General features: G+C 34.4%; 1 protein-coding gene across 4 annotated transcripts in view; it reads left to right on the forward strand.

Annotated features, from left to right (window-relative positions):
- The window catches only part of FOXN2 (forkhead box N2), a 65,104-nt gene that overhangs the window by 38,738 nt on the left and 9,180 nt on the right, over positions 1-17,186 (forward strand). For all 4 annotated transcript variants that reach the window (XM_063078726.1, XM_063078725.1, XM_063078727.1 and 1 more), the window contains exons 3-4: positions 11,062-11,186; positions 13,170-13,234. In XM_063078726.1, the coding sequence (XP_062934796.1) occupies positions 11,062-11,186; positions 13,170-13,234 (190 nt within the window). The remainder of the gene's footprint in view (positions 1-11,061; positions 11,187-13,169; positions 13,235-17,186) is intronic.

Below are 17,186 nucleotides of genomic sequence, written 5' to 3' on the forward strand. Positions count from 1 at the left end.
TTTCTTCCTGAGGCTAAATGTCTAGTCAAATTGTTGCAGCAGTGAGCATGCACATTAAAATTTTTGATGCATATTTCCAGTTGGTCTTTCAAAAGGGTCTTAACAATATATTCTGCCCACAAACAGTTTTTTCCATTTCAGTTTTTACTTACTTTGGCCAGCACTGAGCAATATCTTTTTTTTTTTTTTTTTTTTTTGTCCTTCTTGTGACTGGTAAGGGGATCGCAACCCTTGGCTTGGTGCCATCTGCACCGCGCTCAGCCAGTGAGCGCGCCGGCCATCCCTATATAGGATCTGAACCCGCGGCGGGAGTGCCGCTGTGCTCCCAAGCGCTGCATTCTCCCGAGTGTGCCACGGGGCCAGCCCAGCAATATCTTTTTTAATCTTCACTCTGATGAAAAACAGTATGTCATTATAATTTGTATTTGTTTATTAGGAATTGGAGGTCTTTACTATTGGCCTCTAATTCTTCTTTTGTCATATAAATTAAGACTTATTATTTCTACTGCATATTTGTTAGGTAAGTAAATTTGCTAAGTAATAATAACAGCTGTGTTACAGAGTGTGTAACACCCCCAAAAGATCCAGCACTTAACCATTTTACCAGACAGTTCTAACTAAACATCTGTTGAAATATTCTACATTAGTTGCAATTGAGTAATTGACTTTTTAAGAATAGCACTGTTATTACTAATGGTAACAAACACCAATACTATTTACTATGTGCTGTATACTGTTCTAAGAATTCTATGTTTATTAACTCATTTAATACTCATGACAACTCTGTGAGGTTAATACTGTTATAATCATTTCTCTTTTACAGGTGAGGGCATTTAGATACAATTTACTTTGCCCAAGGTCACAGAACTAGTAAGTAGAATACTTAGAATTTAAACCTAGCTAGTCTAGTTCCAGAGTCAGTGCTCTTGACCATTACACTATACAAACATAAAATAGAGGATCAACAGAGAAAAAAAAGTTTTTTTAAAAAAGTCTAATAAAATTGACAAACCTCTGCCACAAGGTTCTTTCTTATTGGTCAAGAACAGAAGGAAAAGGCATAGATAAGCAATATTAGAAACACAAAGGGGATGACAAGTTTAGATACTGCAAAGAGGATGTTAGAATCTTTATGAAGGATATTTTACACCTTTACTAAGTTGTATTCAAAAACGTTGATGAAATCAACAATAGGAAAATATAACTTTGCAAAACTAAAGGAAAAGTAGAAAATGTAAACAATCCCCGGACCAGCCAGTGGCTCACCCGGGAGAGTGCGGTGCTGATAACACCAAGGCCATGGGTTTGGATCCCATATAGGGATGGCCGGTTCGCTCACTGGCTGAGCGTGGTGCTGACAACACCAAGCCAAGGATTAAGATCCCCTTACTGGTCATCTTTATATGGGATTTAAAAAAAAAAAAAGAAAGAAAATGTAAACAATCCTGTAATAACTGAAGAAATTGAATCAATAGTGAAACAACCCCCTTCCCCAAGAAAGCATCAAAGCCATATGGTTTTTTAGCTGAGTTTTGCCCAGCAGTGACAGAACAAAGAGTTTCAGTCTTAAACAAACTCCCCAAATTATTTAATGATCTAACCTAATTTTGATACCAAAATTTGACAGACTGTGTGAAAATGGAAGATCACAGGCCAGTCTTCTTATTCATAGGTCTAGATGTAAAAATCCCAAATAAAATATTAGGAAGCAGAATTCAACAGTGCATAATATACAAGGTGATACATATGATTCCCTGACTGAATTATCCCAGGAATGTGAGGTTGATTTAATAGTAGGAAATAAATATAATTTGCCATTATAGACTAAAAGAGAAAAATTATTATGATCATCTTTTTGGATGCAGAAAAGGCAATGTTAAAATTCAACATCGATTCATAATAAATTAGTAACCTAGGAATAGAAAGAAAGAAACCTCAATGTAATAAAGGATCTCTATAGAAAACCCTATAGCATACATCATATATAACACAAATGTTACACCCATTGTCATCGCTTCTGTTCATTATTTTATTGGAAGTCTTAAATAGTACAGTAATGAAAGAAATTTAAAAAATAAATATAAGGGAAAAAACAAAGCTGTTGTTTATAGATGGTAATGTTATGTATATATAAAATCCACTAGTCAAATTATTAGAATTAATAATTTAACAGGGTTACTTAATATAAAGTCAGTATTCCTAAAACTCAGCTGCATTTCTGTGTATTAGCAATAGTCAGAAAAATGAGAAAATTGAAAAAAGTGTTTATAATAGTATTAAATAGGAGTAACTAACAAAAAATGTGCATGACCTTTATAGAGACATAAAGAAGACTCAAGTAATTGGAGAGAGATACCATATGGAAAGATGTCAGTTCTTCCCTAATAAATCTATAAATTCACTGCTGTTCCAATCAGTTCTAATAGGGTTTTGGGAGAGAGGTGTGGAAGAGTGGAGAACTGGTACATTAACAAGCTGATTGTAAAATTTATATGGAAGTACAAGAGCTAAGAACTGCCAAGACACTTGTGAAGGTGAACAGGATGGGGAGACTAGCCTTATAATAAATAGTAAGATTTAACATAAAGTTAGGATAATCAGGACAGGCTAGTATTAGCACAAGAATAGATGAGTAGACCAGTGGAGTAGAATAGAGATCCCCCAAACAAATCATTGCATATATGGACACTTGGTTATAGAGGTAGAAAGTATGTTTCTTTTCAAAATTTGTAAGGTAGACACATAGCCTTCTTTTCTAATATAATCATTTAAAGCTAAATATTTCTTTATAACTACTGCTTTAGTTGCATGCCATAAGTTGTATTTTATATTTCGTTATCATTCATTCTAAATACTTTCTAATTTTCGTTACTATTTCTTACTTGAGCCATAGGTTATTAAGAAATGTTTTTATCAGTTTTAAATGAATGGAATTGTTTCAGTTAATTTTTTGCTGTTCTTTCTAACCTAACAGCATTGTATTTGTGATATTGTATTAGTTATCTATTACTGTGTAACAAATTACCACTAAAATTAGTGGCTTAAAACATTTATTATCTTCCAGTTTCTATAGTTCACAATTTTGAGGGGCAGCTTAGTTTGGTGGATCTGGTTCAGATTATCTCCTGAAGTTGCAGTCAAGATGTTGGCTCAGGCTGCAGTCATCTGAAAGGAAAGTGAGTGGCTGGGGGAATCTGCTTCCAAGATGGCTTACTCACATGGCCATAGACAGGATGCCTTATTTCCTTGCCATAATGTCTTTTATGACCTAGACTCAAAAGGCATGCTCCATCGTTTCCACAGTATCTTCTTGGTTACACAAGCTAGCCTTAATCAGTATTGGAGGGGACTGTATAAGAGTGTGAATGTCAGAAGGCTGGGATAATTTGGTCATCTTGGTGGCTGGCTATGTCAGATATTGATCCTTTGAAATTTATTAAAGCTTCCTTTACAGACTAGCACATAGTTGGTCTTCATAAATAGTATAGTAGAGAATGTGCATTCTCCAGTTGTTGGATATCATGTTCTTAGTCTGTTGGGTTGTTTGTTAATCATGTTCATTTCTTTTACTTGCGTATACTTACTGATATTTTTAATCTTTTTGGGTTATTGATTATCGGGAGAGATGGCTTAAAATCTCTGATTAATGAGGGTGAATTTGTTAATTTGTTCTTATAGTTATGCTAATTTTTTGCTTTGAGATTATGTTATTAGGTATACAGGTTGAGTCTTTTTGGAGAATTGAACCATTTATCATTGAATAATAATACTTTTTGCCCTAAAGTGTTATTTGCCTAATATCAAGTTTCTTTTGGTTAGTTTATCTTTTATTTGCACCATGTCCTTGATTTTTTGTTTGTCTTTCATAAGCAGCATATGTCCATATTGGTTTTTAAATCTCAGTTTATAATAATTGGAGAATCTTGACAGGACATTTTTGTTTATTGGAATTACTGACACATTTCGGTTTATTTCTACCATCTTATTTTGTACTTTTTTTTCTGCTTTTCCTAGTTCTCTCCTGTATTAGTCTATGCAGGCTGCCATAACAAAATAACACAGACTGGATGGCTTAAACAACTGAAATCTATTTTCTCATAGTTCTGGAGGCTGGAAGTTCATTATCAAGGTGCTATCAGAGTTGCTTTCTCATGAGGCTTCTCTCCTTGTCCTGCAGATGGCTGCCTTCTTGCTGTATCCTCACATGGCCTTTTCTTTGTGCTCTCATGCTCCTGGTCTCTCTCTCTCTCTTCTTACAAATACACCAGTCCTTTCAGACTAGGGCCCCACCCTTATGACCTTATTTAACCTTAATTACCTCCTTAAAGACTCAGTCTCCAAATGGAGTCACTTTGGAGGAAAGGGCTTGAATGTGAATTTGGAGCGGGGAACTCGGATACAATTCAGTTTAAAACATCTCCCTACCCCTCTTCCCTCCTTCTCTTTGCCTTCTTTTGAATTGGTCCCCTTCACCCCTCCACACTTCATTCCGTTATTATTCCTTTATTACTTTGGTAATGTTTATCCTCTATCCTTTTTTTAAACACTATAAATTATATATTTCATTATTATTTTACATAGTCTCTCTTCATTTAAATTTACTCTCATATTTACCAGTACCAGTATCATTGTTTACCATTGTTTATGCATTTAGAATTTCCTTAGTGAGGGTCGTTTGATAGTAAACACTCTCAATATTAATTTGAAGATTACTTTTATTTCACCCTTGCTCTTAAAGGATAATTTAATTGTGTATATACATTGCTAGACTCATTATTGAGAAATCAACGATTAGTATATTTGCCTTGCTCTTAGTAGTAATCTGTCTTTCTTTTGACAGTGCCTGAAAAATTTCAGCCACTGTGTTTTTGAATATTGTCTTTCCTATTTTTTCTATCATCTGGAACCATGGTTAGATTATATTAAACCTTTTCTGTATCTTCCTTGTTTCTCTCTCTTTTTTTTTTCAAAAAGATGACCAGTAAGGGTATCTTAACCCTTGACTTGGTGTTGTCAGCACCACACTCTCCCAAGTGAGCTAACCGGCCATCCCTCTATAGGGATCCAAACCTGTGGCCTTGGTGTTATCAGCACCACACTCTCCCAAGTGAGCCACGGGCCAGCCCTTCTTCCTTGTCTCTTAACCTTTCTTTTATATTTTCCATCTTTTATCTTTCTGAACTACATTCTATATAAGTTTTTTTTATTCATTTTCTGATTCATTCATTTCTTCCTCAGTTGTATCTAATATGTTATTTACTCTGTCCATTGAGTTTCTAATTTTAGTTATTTTATTTTTCATTTTTAGTAGTTCCCTTTGGTTCTTTTTTGGAACGCTTGTTTTTAGTAGTGTCTTGATCCTTGATTATATTCAAACTTATCTTTTAATTTTGAAAAATATTTTGTGTTATCTGATTATCATAATTCCAATATCTGAATCTTTTAGGTATGCAGTTCTTGCTTCTGTTGGTTCTTGCTTTATTTCTTGTCCTTCTTGTTCTGTGAGGCATCAAAGTGAAAGGTCGGGTTCATCATATTTTGGCAGATACCTACAGGGCTAAAGCCAACTTCAGATATATTAGAATTCCTGCTTTCACTGTCCACTATTTTTGATTATTCAGTTTTGTACAAGCCCAACGATGCAGTTAAAACAATTTTTTTTTTCAGTAGGGAGGTCCATTATGTTATGTAATCCACCATATAGCTATGAACAGAAGTACAATTTAGTTTCTAGGCCATATAACCAGATCTATTATCAGAAGTCTTAAGACCTAGGTAAACAAGCTGATTAGAAGCTGTATCAATAGATCAAAAATAATGAAAAAATTAAAGGAAGTCATATTATGAATAGTCAAATGAGTCAGAAGTTTAAAAGCAGCCAGAGTATTTACTGTGTAGGTATTTGCCCTCTTGCTATATTGTAAACATTTTCCTTGAGGGCAGGAACCATGTCTTCAGTTTTGTGTCTATAGCATGTAGTATTAGACCACACAATGGGGCTCAATTAATGTGTATATATATATAATTTAGTAGAATTTAAGAGTAGGTACTGTGGGATTCCTAGATGGGGTAGAGGGAGAAGTCTGGTTTTTCATAGTAATAGACATAACAGTCTGTCCTGCATTTCAAGGACCATCATAATCTGTTTTCCTTTAAAGTATTAGCTCTATGTTTCTAGCCAAATTCTAGTTATTGTACAGTGTGTGGTCTACTTATCTAATTTTCCACGATTAAAATTCTTATTCTTGGGCTGGCCATTTAGCTCACTTAGGAGAGCCTGCTGCTGACAACCACCAAAGTCAAGGGTTTGAATCCTCATACTGGCCAGCTGCTGGGGGCGGGGGGAAAGTCTCATTCTTTATTCCTTTTACTGAAGCAATTTTAGAAAATGATACTGGGTAAAAATTATTTATGTACATAAGACATCTGCGGAAAAAGTATACCTATACAATAGAATATTTTTTAAAATTGCCTTGGTAATTTTTCAAGTGGAAGGATTTTGCAGGGGGAATTGGAAGTAGGGGAGGAGGTTGGAGGTTAGTGTAAATTTTATTTTAGTGTTGGAAAGTTTGGATATGTCCTTTCCAAAATGCATCGTTAGATTTTATTGTTGACTTATATTAGTTATTTTCTACTTTTAGAACTATTGTGTTTACTGTTGTATTCACAGTGGTACATAAAAAGTAACTGTCTACTATAATAGTTATTTACAGATATGGGATAGGAATAGAGGTGATGTGGTGAAATTAAAGCTGTAAGTTTGGAAGTCATTAGCATATATTCTGAAAGGGGAATCTTGGAAAATTATGGTGTAATGGAAATCAAGAAAGATAAGTTTAAGTGTGAATGGCCAACAGTGTCGGATGTTACAGAACACTTGAAAATGATTGGCTAAGAAGAAGTCATTGAGACAAACAGCAGCCAAAGGATTAGGATTCAGAAAATGTAATCAGTGGTATGCTGATAAATGTTTAACAGCTGGCTGGGGGTGGCGGGTATAGAGCTTTTGGAGATTTCCATGGTATAAATATTTCCATCATGGCCAATTTCAAGCTACCAACATCTCGTCATTAAATATGGGGTTGAGAAGATATGTTTACAATCACCAGTATACCAGACTCAAGTAATTCAGTAAGAAAAAGAAAACCCAGTAGAAAAATGGGCAGGAGTATGAACAGGAAGTTCACACGGGAGGAAATACAAATGGTCAATGAACACGTGGAAAGATGTTCATCTTACTAGTCAATCAGGAACATACAAATTAAAAAAACAACAAAAAATGCTGGGTTTTATCCATTAAAATGCAAAATTCTTAAATGTTTCATAATATCAAGTTAGGTGAGGACACAGAGAAGTATTGATAGTTTGACGTAATTGCTAGACTTCTAAATTAGTAAATTAGTATGTCCATTCTTGAAGACACCCTGGCAGAAATTACTAGACTTAGAAATGTACATGTTCTTTGACCTAGCATTCATACACAAGAAGATGTATGTAAGGATATTCATATAGTATTGTTTGTAATAAAAGTTGGAGAACAATATGTCCAGCATGGTACAATTTGTGTCAGTGCTCAAAAGGGACTTGGTCTTGTATGTAATTTTTAAATGTGTGTATTATTCATATAATTAACCTGATTTTTTTTTATTTATTGTTTTTTTTAAAAGATGACCGGTAAGGTGATCTTAACCCTTGACTTGGTGTTGTCAGCACCATGCTCTCCCAAGTGAGCTAACTGGCCATCCCTATATAGGGATCCAAACCCGTGGCCTTGATGTTATCAGCATCACACTCTCCCAAGTGAGCCACGGGCCAGCCCCTAACCTGATTATTTTTGAATGTTCAGAGAAAAGGAAGGAATAATAGAGGTAAGAGCTAGAGAGTGGGAAAGGATACAGTTCAGGGTATAGGTAGAGTTTGATAAAGAAAAAGAAATCATCTTTTAATAAAAAATAAAAGGCTAAATATAGAAATTGTAATATATTGGGACAATTGTCAAGCTATCACCACAAGTTAGGTTGGGAGGGAAGGCACTTGTAGGTGATTGTCTTCATAAAAATCAATAGACCACTTTGCTTAATGTCTGAGATATAGACAGAAGGAGACACATTCAAGTAGGTTTGGGAATATATGTGGATTTTTTTTTTTTTTTTTTAAATTTATGAAGCCCTTCTTGAGTGAGTGCCTCAAAAGGACAGTATTTTTCTTCTGATCTGTGGAAAACAGGTAAGTTATACTTACTTCCATTAAACGTTGGAATTGAATTTGGCACCTTTGACAGTACTTTGCTGATCAGTAGCTGTTATTTAGAGGTGATAATCCCAAAAAGAAGGCAAGATGGTAAGATCCAGATCAAATATAAAGTGGTAAAATAGCACCCAGCTAGCTGATATTAGGTGCCGATTAGATTTTTTCGTCCTATCAAATATGCCACGGTTACTACTCTCAAAAGACAGGTATAAAAATTTTGGTTTGATATTTGTCTCTTCAGGATTTCAAAATTATCAAAGTTAGACATGATGGTTTGGTTTCGTTTTGGTTTTATGTTTTAGATGTTAACATTTAAGTCTTACATCTAGTTTTCTAAATTTTTATAATGCCCAGCTGAAACGTAACTGCGATTTCAGCTGGAAAATGTGTAATTAAAATTTTTGCCTAGTTGAGTGCAGTTTTAATCAGTTAATTCTTTGTAATTCAGTGGTTCTAAACTATTGAAAAGGTAGACAATGTGGGAAGCTCTTTTAAAATGTACAGGGCAAGTACATAAAAAACATTTCAGGAATAGTGAATATTGCCTCTTCTCCCAATCTGTTTTTTACATCTTCTGTTAAGATAAATCTCTTTAAAGTTCAGCTCTCAGTATATTCTTCATTTCTTCGAGACATTCAGTGGTTCTCTACCACGTAAGTTGAGAAGGCTTAGTGTTCCAAACGCAAAATAGTAAATGAGAAAATGCACATTTCCTGTTTCCATTACACAAAAGATCTATGTTTTTTATAGGCGAGTTTAGTTTAAAACAATACTTCTAAAACTCATTATTTGTGTTCTGTGATCTAAGCATAATAATATGGAGGCAGAGTTTTTAAGAGAATTAGTTAGAAATGAGTTCCTTTTTGGTGTACACTATAAAACATAGATTAGCAAAAAAAGAGTTTTGTCTTGTTACTGATAGTTCATGAACAGACCCAGTGAAAGGAAGTGCTGCCATGGTAACATAAACCAGACTGTTATTTGAGACCATACTCAAAATACTTTACTGCCCTGAAACTGCAAGTTTTCAATACCAGTTCTTCCAATTTGCTATTTCAAAGAAATAGCAGTTCTACCATGATCAAAACAATTTGCAATCCTTTCACAATAGAATTTGAAAAGTAGACTTTAACTAAACAGTTTCTAGGAGTGTAATCTCAGGAATACCAAGGTAGAACATGATTAGAATTATTAAAATAATTGTCTTGGTCAGTGTATGAAAAATATTTCATGCATATCTTTTCTGTATGAAATTGAATTGGCTTTGGGTCAAAGGATGTTGTGGGTGTTAACATTTTAAAGTTTTATTTTTCTATCATCAAAACACATTTATCATTTGGGTTAGGTGACTGAACATATATCTAATTTAAGAAGTTTCAGGTTGGCCGGTTAGCTCAGTTGGCTGGAGCATGGTGTTACTGAACACCAAGGTCAAGGGTTTGGATCCCTGTACTGGCCAGCCACCAAAAAAAAAAGTTGTTTCATCACTTAATCTAAAAATACATTTGTAAAACTTGACTTTCTTGACAAAAAAACCAAAAATGTCAAATACTTATTTAGTATAGTTTACGTGATATCTTGCTGCTGAACACCAGAAAAAGCTTCACCTGATAATCTGGAACATTTTTCTAATTGACAGTGTGATGTGACACCCATGGTTTTTCTTTTTCCTGTATATTTACATTGTTAGGATGTTAAAAACTGCCTTACATTCAATTGCTATATCTTTCCACAGACAAGAGATTTTTTCCTCTTATAAATCTATTTTATCCCTTGTTCTTTACTACCTTACTTTTGTTTTTTATTCAGAATTAATTGATTTTTGTTCTTTCTTTTGATCTTTTTTTAAACTCCCTCATCTCTTGGGAATAAATGAGTAGAAATATACTGCTATTGAACCAACATTCAATCAACCCTTACTATATGCCAATTTCAGAATAACCCCTTAGTATTGACTTATATTGCAGCTCTGTGTCACTTGCATATAAATTGCCTTATTTGAATATCATCGCAACTCAGTGAGGTGGCCTGTATTGGTGTTTTTTCTTTTTTTTGGCTGGGTGGGGGGAGGTGGAGTACAGCTGGCTGGTACAGGGATACAAACCCTTGACCTTGGTGTTATCAGCACCATGCTCTACTGAGTTAGCCAACTGGCCAGCTGCTGGTGTTTTACTTTGTGGGTAAAATGTGAATGAGAGGACTGACTCTCAGAGATAAAATGATTTGTCCAGTATCATATAGCCAATCAATAAGCAGTGATTGAGACCTCAACTTTTAAACCTGTGGAGCAGTATTCTTTTTATTATGCTATAAAAATTATGACACAATATTTGGAGATAATAGAGCCTCAACAATAGACAAATGTTACCTTGAAAAAGAGTTTGGGAAATTTAAGGACTCTGGAGATCCTCACATTAAATTTTCAGCAATCATAATAGCTTATATAGGATTTCATACAAGCAAAAAGGAACGGGAGAACAGGAAACAAGTAAATTCTATTGTCTAAATAATTGTTAATGTAGTTGTACAGTGTAATTCAAATTTTAAGAAATGATTTTTGAAATAGAAAAGGCATAATATAAAACCAGAAATTAATAAAAGTTAGACCTCACCAGTCTTGTGTGTTAGAGGTAGTTTTGTACATCCCATGGTGACTTTTAATCACTGCAGTGCGTGCATAGCAAGCTCATTTCAACCTTTGTACTCAAAAGGTACTAGAAGTTCCCCCCACATGTTAATTAAAAACATTCAGATGCTGATTGTGTATGTACTGAAGTCCCAGGTTATTAATTCTTGTGTATTTTATTCTAGGTTAATGGAAAAGGTTCCTTATGGTGTGTTGATCCAGAATATAAACCCAATCTTATGCAGGCACTGAAGAAGCAACCTTTTTCCTCAACATTAACGTTGTATACCCCACCTGCATCTCCACAAAGGTAAGGATCTTCTGTATAACAGTCAGCAGTGATTCATAAGATTTTGTTGTGTGAGATGGAGAGATTTTTTTGTTTTTGTTTATTGTATGATGTATGTATGGATAAGACATATGGATAAGGTGTTTTTACTTGTGGTCTAATTTGTGTTTCTAATAAACAGGAAATTTTTAGTTGAGAATATAAATTCTGGAAAATGTAGTCAGTACTGAATATATTACAATTAAACTCTAAAGGAATTTACAATATGGTTTCAGTTACAAAAAAGATTAAATCATTTTGTTTGCAATACTAATGCTGACCTAAAGACATGGGAAATTAAAAGTATACTTAAAATTTTAAAATAAGATTCATGGTTTGTTGTGACATTTTTGTATACATATTTAGGTTTCTTTTTCTTTCTTTTTTTTTTTTTTAAAGATGACCGGTAAGGGGATCTTAACCCTTGACTAGGTGTTGTCAGCACCACGCTCATCCAGTGAGCGAACCGAACCGGCCATCCCTATATGGGATCTGAACCCATGGCCTTGGTGTTATTAGCACCACACTCTCCCGAGTGAGCCACAGGCGGGCCCCTAGGTTTCTTTTTCTATTGTGTGTTTTTCTCACAGTTCTTTTAATATTTAAAAGTTATGTTCAAATCTAAAATTGTAAAATGTTAGGCAAGTAAAATAATGCTTTGAGGATTTTTTGTTCATTTTATTTTTTCTGATTAATGTAATGTATTTGGCTTTTGTTTTCAAACCCAGTGATTCCTGTTGATCTTCTATCTTTCTCATTATCTAAGTTAAATCTGAAAACGGTGTTACCTCATTAAACCTGATTTTGTTTTCTTTTCATAAAGAAACCTTCAGAATCCTCAAAAATTCTGTTATGTTCATTCATTTGAATTGTCTATAATGGCTATCTTGTTTTTTGAAAAATTTAAAAGCTTTTAAATAAAATAATAAATGGACATTTTCAAACGTATGTAAAAAAGTAGGGAGAAAGTTATAATGAACTCCCAGCTGCAGCAGATATCAACATTTTATATTGTGGTTAATTTGAATTCTTAAAGTATTACTAGATAATTTGTAGAGGAGTAATTGTAGCTCAAATACAGTAAAAAACTAGTAAGGCTAAAGTTGAAGTGTCAGTAATATATATACTCATTGTGATTTTAAGCTTGTTTACCACATTTGTAGATTAGATGGATCATTGTAAAAAGAACTACTGAGTGGTTAATGATACCTACAAAAGAAGTTAGAGTTTGCATCCTCATTTTGGAGTTGATATCTTTTTTATTACTTAATGTTGGTGCTTATGAGGTGTTCTAGTTAAATAATAATTTAGAAACTAATGGTAAGTTCTGTTGATATTCACTTATGTATTTTATTTAGCTTTGCTCTTTTTTTAAGGATTAAATGGGAGAATTGGCACTTTTCTTGGTAAGCCATCAAAGAACATTTTACTGTGCCTTTGATATGTTGCATTTCATATTTATATTTTTTAGCTTTATCATAAGTTTAGATGTTAAACTAAGGTTATTTTGTGGTTAAAAAATACAGATAAAATAATGACAGCATGAAGAAGGTTATGATCTTTGACTTTAAAACCTTAATATAAAATTAAACATTTTCTTCTTTTTGAACATCCAGTACAAAACTGAATAGTAACTGCTATTGTTCCAGGCATTTTAACTGTATCATTCTGATTTAATTATCACAACAACCCTATGTGGGGAATTTTATTTATTCCTATTTTACAGACAAAGAAACTAAGAGATGAATTATGTTGCCTAAGAATGATCAAATAGTTAAGATTTGATCTTGGCTCTTCTTTCTGCTTTGGCGCTCTTCTTAAACTGAGTAGTATTAGCAAAGAAAACAAAGTAAAATTAGTTTGTGTTTTTTACGGTACAAGTTAGCTTATATTTGTCACTAAGTTCTCTAAAAAGTGAAATAAAAATTTTTATGAGCACATTTGTCTTTTCTCTTTATTTTTCAGTGGTTCTTTACCACCTCACTACTTAAGCTCTGTACTCAATCAGAACCAGGTGCGAACCCTCAAAGGTATGTGTTTTTAAATCAGGATTTTACATCATAAAAACTCAGGTCAAAGTGCAGGATTTTTTTAAAAAAATTTTTTTCTAATTATAAAAATATTGTATATTCATTGTAGAAGATTTGGGAAATAAAAACATTTATAAAAGAGAAGGTAAAAGTCACCCTTTATTCCATTAACGTTTTGATATGGTTTTTTTTTAAATGACATATATATAAGTAGATATGTTTGCATGCACACATACATACACTAACACACATTTTCCCTCCAAATACTAGACTTACACTGTATATACAGTATTGGTTTTTTTTGCAACTGGACGGTAATGGATATATGGTTTTATGTCCCTTTTTTCATGTTCTTTTATATGTGTTTTTTCTTAAAAATAGGATTGAATTTTTTAGTAGTATCATCAGTAGAGTTATCTTTTCATGTCTATCTTAGACTGGAATAGGGGTTGGCAAACTATGTCCTATGGCCATACCTGGCCTGCCACTTTTTTTGTGTGGCTTGTGAGCTAAGGATGGTTTTACATTTGTAAAATGGTTGGGAAAAAAAATAACAGTAATACTTCAACACATGAAAATTTGCTACAACAGCAGAGTTAAGTATTTGTGACAGAGACCTATATCCTTAGGTTTGCCTCTTAGCCTGCAAAGCCTGAAAAGGTTACTTTCTGACCCGTTACTGAAGAAGTTTGCCATCCTCTGGATTAGAATATATTTCAGAATTTTTCTTTTATAGGTTGTTTAAGAGAGAAGAACTTTAAGAAAGCAATAAGTTGACTTTTATATTAGAAGTATGTTAAAATAAGTTTTTCTAGCATTGTTGCTTTGCTGTCTAGAGACATTTCCATGACCTTTAAAAACAGAAATTCTCAGACTAAAGCCTTTCTGTTTATCAGAGACATTTTGGCTGTTTGGAACTCCAGTAAGCTGAGCCTCAGAAGCATTGTGCTGATATCTGTAAAAATAAGGGAGAGAAAGTCTGAAAAAGCTTTAGAGAACTCTGCAAAAAAGTTATGTGACTAGGGAGTACGTTTCAGATAATGTTCTATCTTAACATAAGGCAAGGATCTGTTTTCCTGTTACCTGCATGGGTTAATGTGTTTTCTCTTTACATTTAGTTATTGCTGAAACTCCTTTATCTTTTTATTATCTCAGTAAGTTCTGACATTCTTTCAAGCTCAGTTCATATACACATTTTGAGAACATTTTCTTAGTGAATTCTTGGATTTACTTAAAGTTTCTTCTTGTTCTTGTTCCGTCTCATCCAAATTCTGTTTCTGCTTTTGGGGAGCAGACATTCCCACAATGTTTTTTCATAATTAGAGCACAGTGCTTCTTTTTTTTTTTATGACATTATGCATCATCTCTTCAGTGTTACTGTCACCTTACTTTCCTCCATCCCTATGCTCATTAGTCTTAGGCTTATTCTTGTAGTAATAATTAACTTGGTGGGGATGATGGTTGGTATTCTAGGTTAAAACAAATGTAGGTTCTGTCCTGGAATAGAATACAAAATTCTCATGAGTTTTAAGGAGAAAAACATAAGACCTCACAAAAACTTAAGAAATTTATATTTGAATCTGGTTGCCTTAGGGCATATATATAGACTTCTGAAGAAATTGGCTCTTTATTCTCTTTATTATTATTTATAGGGAGAAGTTTGAAAAACACCAAGTGTATTAAACATTCATCACAAGTAATTACTGAGCACCTACATTGTGCCAGGCACTGTAGTAGGTGCTTTGGAATATGCAGAAATTAAAAACCCAGGCCCTGCTCTCAGAAACATAACAGTTTAACTGAAGAAGGTTGACCGCAATTATGCCTGGGTACACTGGGGGAAAAGGTAGTGAGTGGCAAATTAAGCTTAAGGGTAGAGCAGGAAAGGCAGGAAAGGCCTCTTTTTTTTTTTTTTGGACCAGTAATGGGATCTCAACCCTTGGCTTGGTGTTGTCAGCACCAAGCTCAGCCAGTGAGCGAACCGGCCATCCCTATATAGGATCCGAACCCGTGGCCTTGGTGTTATCAGCACCACACTCTCCTGAGTGAGCCACAGGCTGGCCCAGGAAAGGCCTCTTAAAGAAGAAAGTGTGATGCTTGAGCTGGGCCTCAAAAGTTGGGAGGATACTTTCTCTCCAAGAGTATGGGTTTGGTGGAGGGCAGGGAGACCTGGCAGACAGAATCATAGCAATAGAGAAAGTTGCCTGGCAGTTGCTGGGAATCTGTCTAGCAGGTTGATGAGTATGACTGTAAGCCTAGGGGTATAGAAGAGGACCAGGTAGATATGGTCATTTCGCATGGGCGAGGCAAATGAAGCAGAAGTTTAAGAAGAACTTATTTAGCATAATGAGTTTGAACTTCTCATTGAGTTGCTTACTATGATGCTTTGCATGCATTATCTCAATTAATCGTTATAACAACCCTATGAGGTATTGTTCCCCCTCTTTTACAAATAGGAAACTGAAGTTGGGGAGAGTAAGTATCTTTCTGAAGGTCATACAACTAGTAAATGGCATAGAAGTATTCAGATCCAGGAATTCTAATTTCAGTGCCTGACTCCTACCAGATAGGAGACACTGGGGGAGCTGCTGAAAAGCTTTAAGTAATGAGGTGAGATTTTCAGTTTTGTGTTTTATAAAGATCATTAGGTATCATTGTTGGGCTCCAGTATTTAAGCTTATATATTCATCTGTCACTTCATAGAATCATCTTTACTAACTATTACATTGAGCAACCTTTAGACGCATAAGAGTAATAGGAGAGATTAGGCTTAGGAACTTCAGAAACCACTATCAGCCAAACAGGTGTAGCAGTTTGTTTAAATTATAGTTGTCTTTCGGGCCGACCCCGTGGCTCACTCGGGAGAGTGCGGCGCTCCTGCCGCGGGTTTGGATCCTATATAGGGATGGCTGGTGCGCTCACTGGCTGAGCGCAGTGCAGGCGATGCCAAGCCAAGGGTTGCGATCCCCTTACCGGTCACAGGGGGAAAAACACACACACACACACACACACACACACACACACACACACACTATATACATATATATATATACACATTATATATATATACACAATATATATATATAGTTGTCTTTCTTGCTTAACTTACAGTGACTAATTTTATGTACCAACATCTATGTTACAGCATTGTATAACAGGTAGCAGGAGACATGGGACTCTCATACTGAGAGAGCAAAACAGAACTTTTTTTGGTCAATACTTTGGTTTGGTGTGGGTTTGGAGTAAATTCATCTGTTTAAAAATATTACTGATCTGTGCTTGGCACTGTTTTAGGTACTGTATACTAGGTGCTTTGTGTACATGGGTGAACAAAGCAGACAAAAATGGAACTCACATTCCAGTTAGTAAATTTTAGTATTTATATTAAAGCACAAACAAACAAATATACAACAAACAAATATAAAATTTAGGCAGTTGATGGTGACGTTAGGGGCTAACTGCAAATCTAAGTTCAAATTTAAGTTTGCAAATTAGCATAATTTGCATCTTACTGAAGTGAAAGTAAGCCAGTGATCAAGACAGCTTAAAGTATTGGTAGTTTATTGAAATTGCTCTCCTACTTCAAAGAATTTTAAGAGACAGCTTCTCCTTTTGGATGATCTATGAATGTGTATGTTAGCTTTGATAGAAGGTATAAACCCTTTTATAGCTATTACTAAGCTTTATAACCATTTAAATTTCTCTTCTTCAGTTCTCATATCATTCTTTAAGTAAACAGACTGAGAATCAGGCAACAGAATTGTGTTTGTCTTATAACCTTCCCTTTAGACATGACTAAAATCAGGTGTCTTTTAATTTTTTTCTCAGTTATTGTTAATTTTCCAGCATCAAAGCTGAGGAAATGTAAACCAGGAGGTACAAATTAAAAGTTTTGACAGAGCTTTATTTGAACCAGTAATGAAATCAGTAGCATGTTTTGAACTACCAGATT

The sequence above is a fragment of the Cynocephalus volans genome, chromosome 14 (genome assembly GCF_027409185.1).
Source record: "Cynocephalus volans isolate mCynVol1 chromosome 14, mCynVol1.pri, whole genome shotgun sequence".
In the NCBI taxonomy this organism is placed as follows: Eukaryota; Metazoa; Chordata; class Mammalia; order Dermoptera; family Cynocephalidae; genus Cynocephalus; species Cynocephalus volans.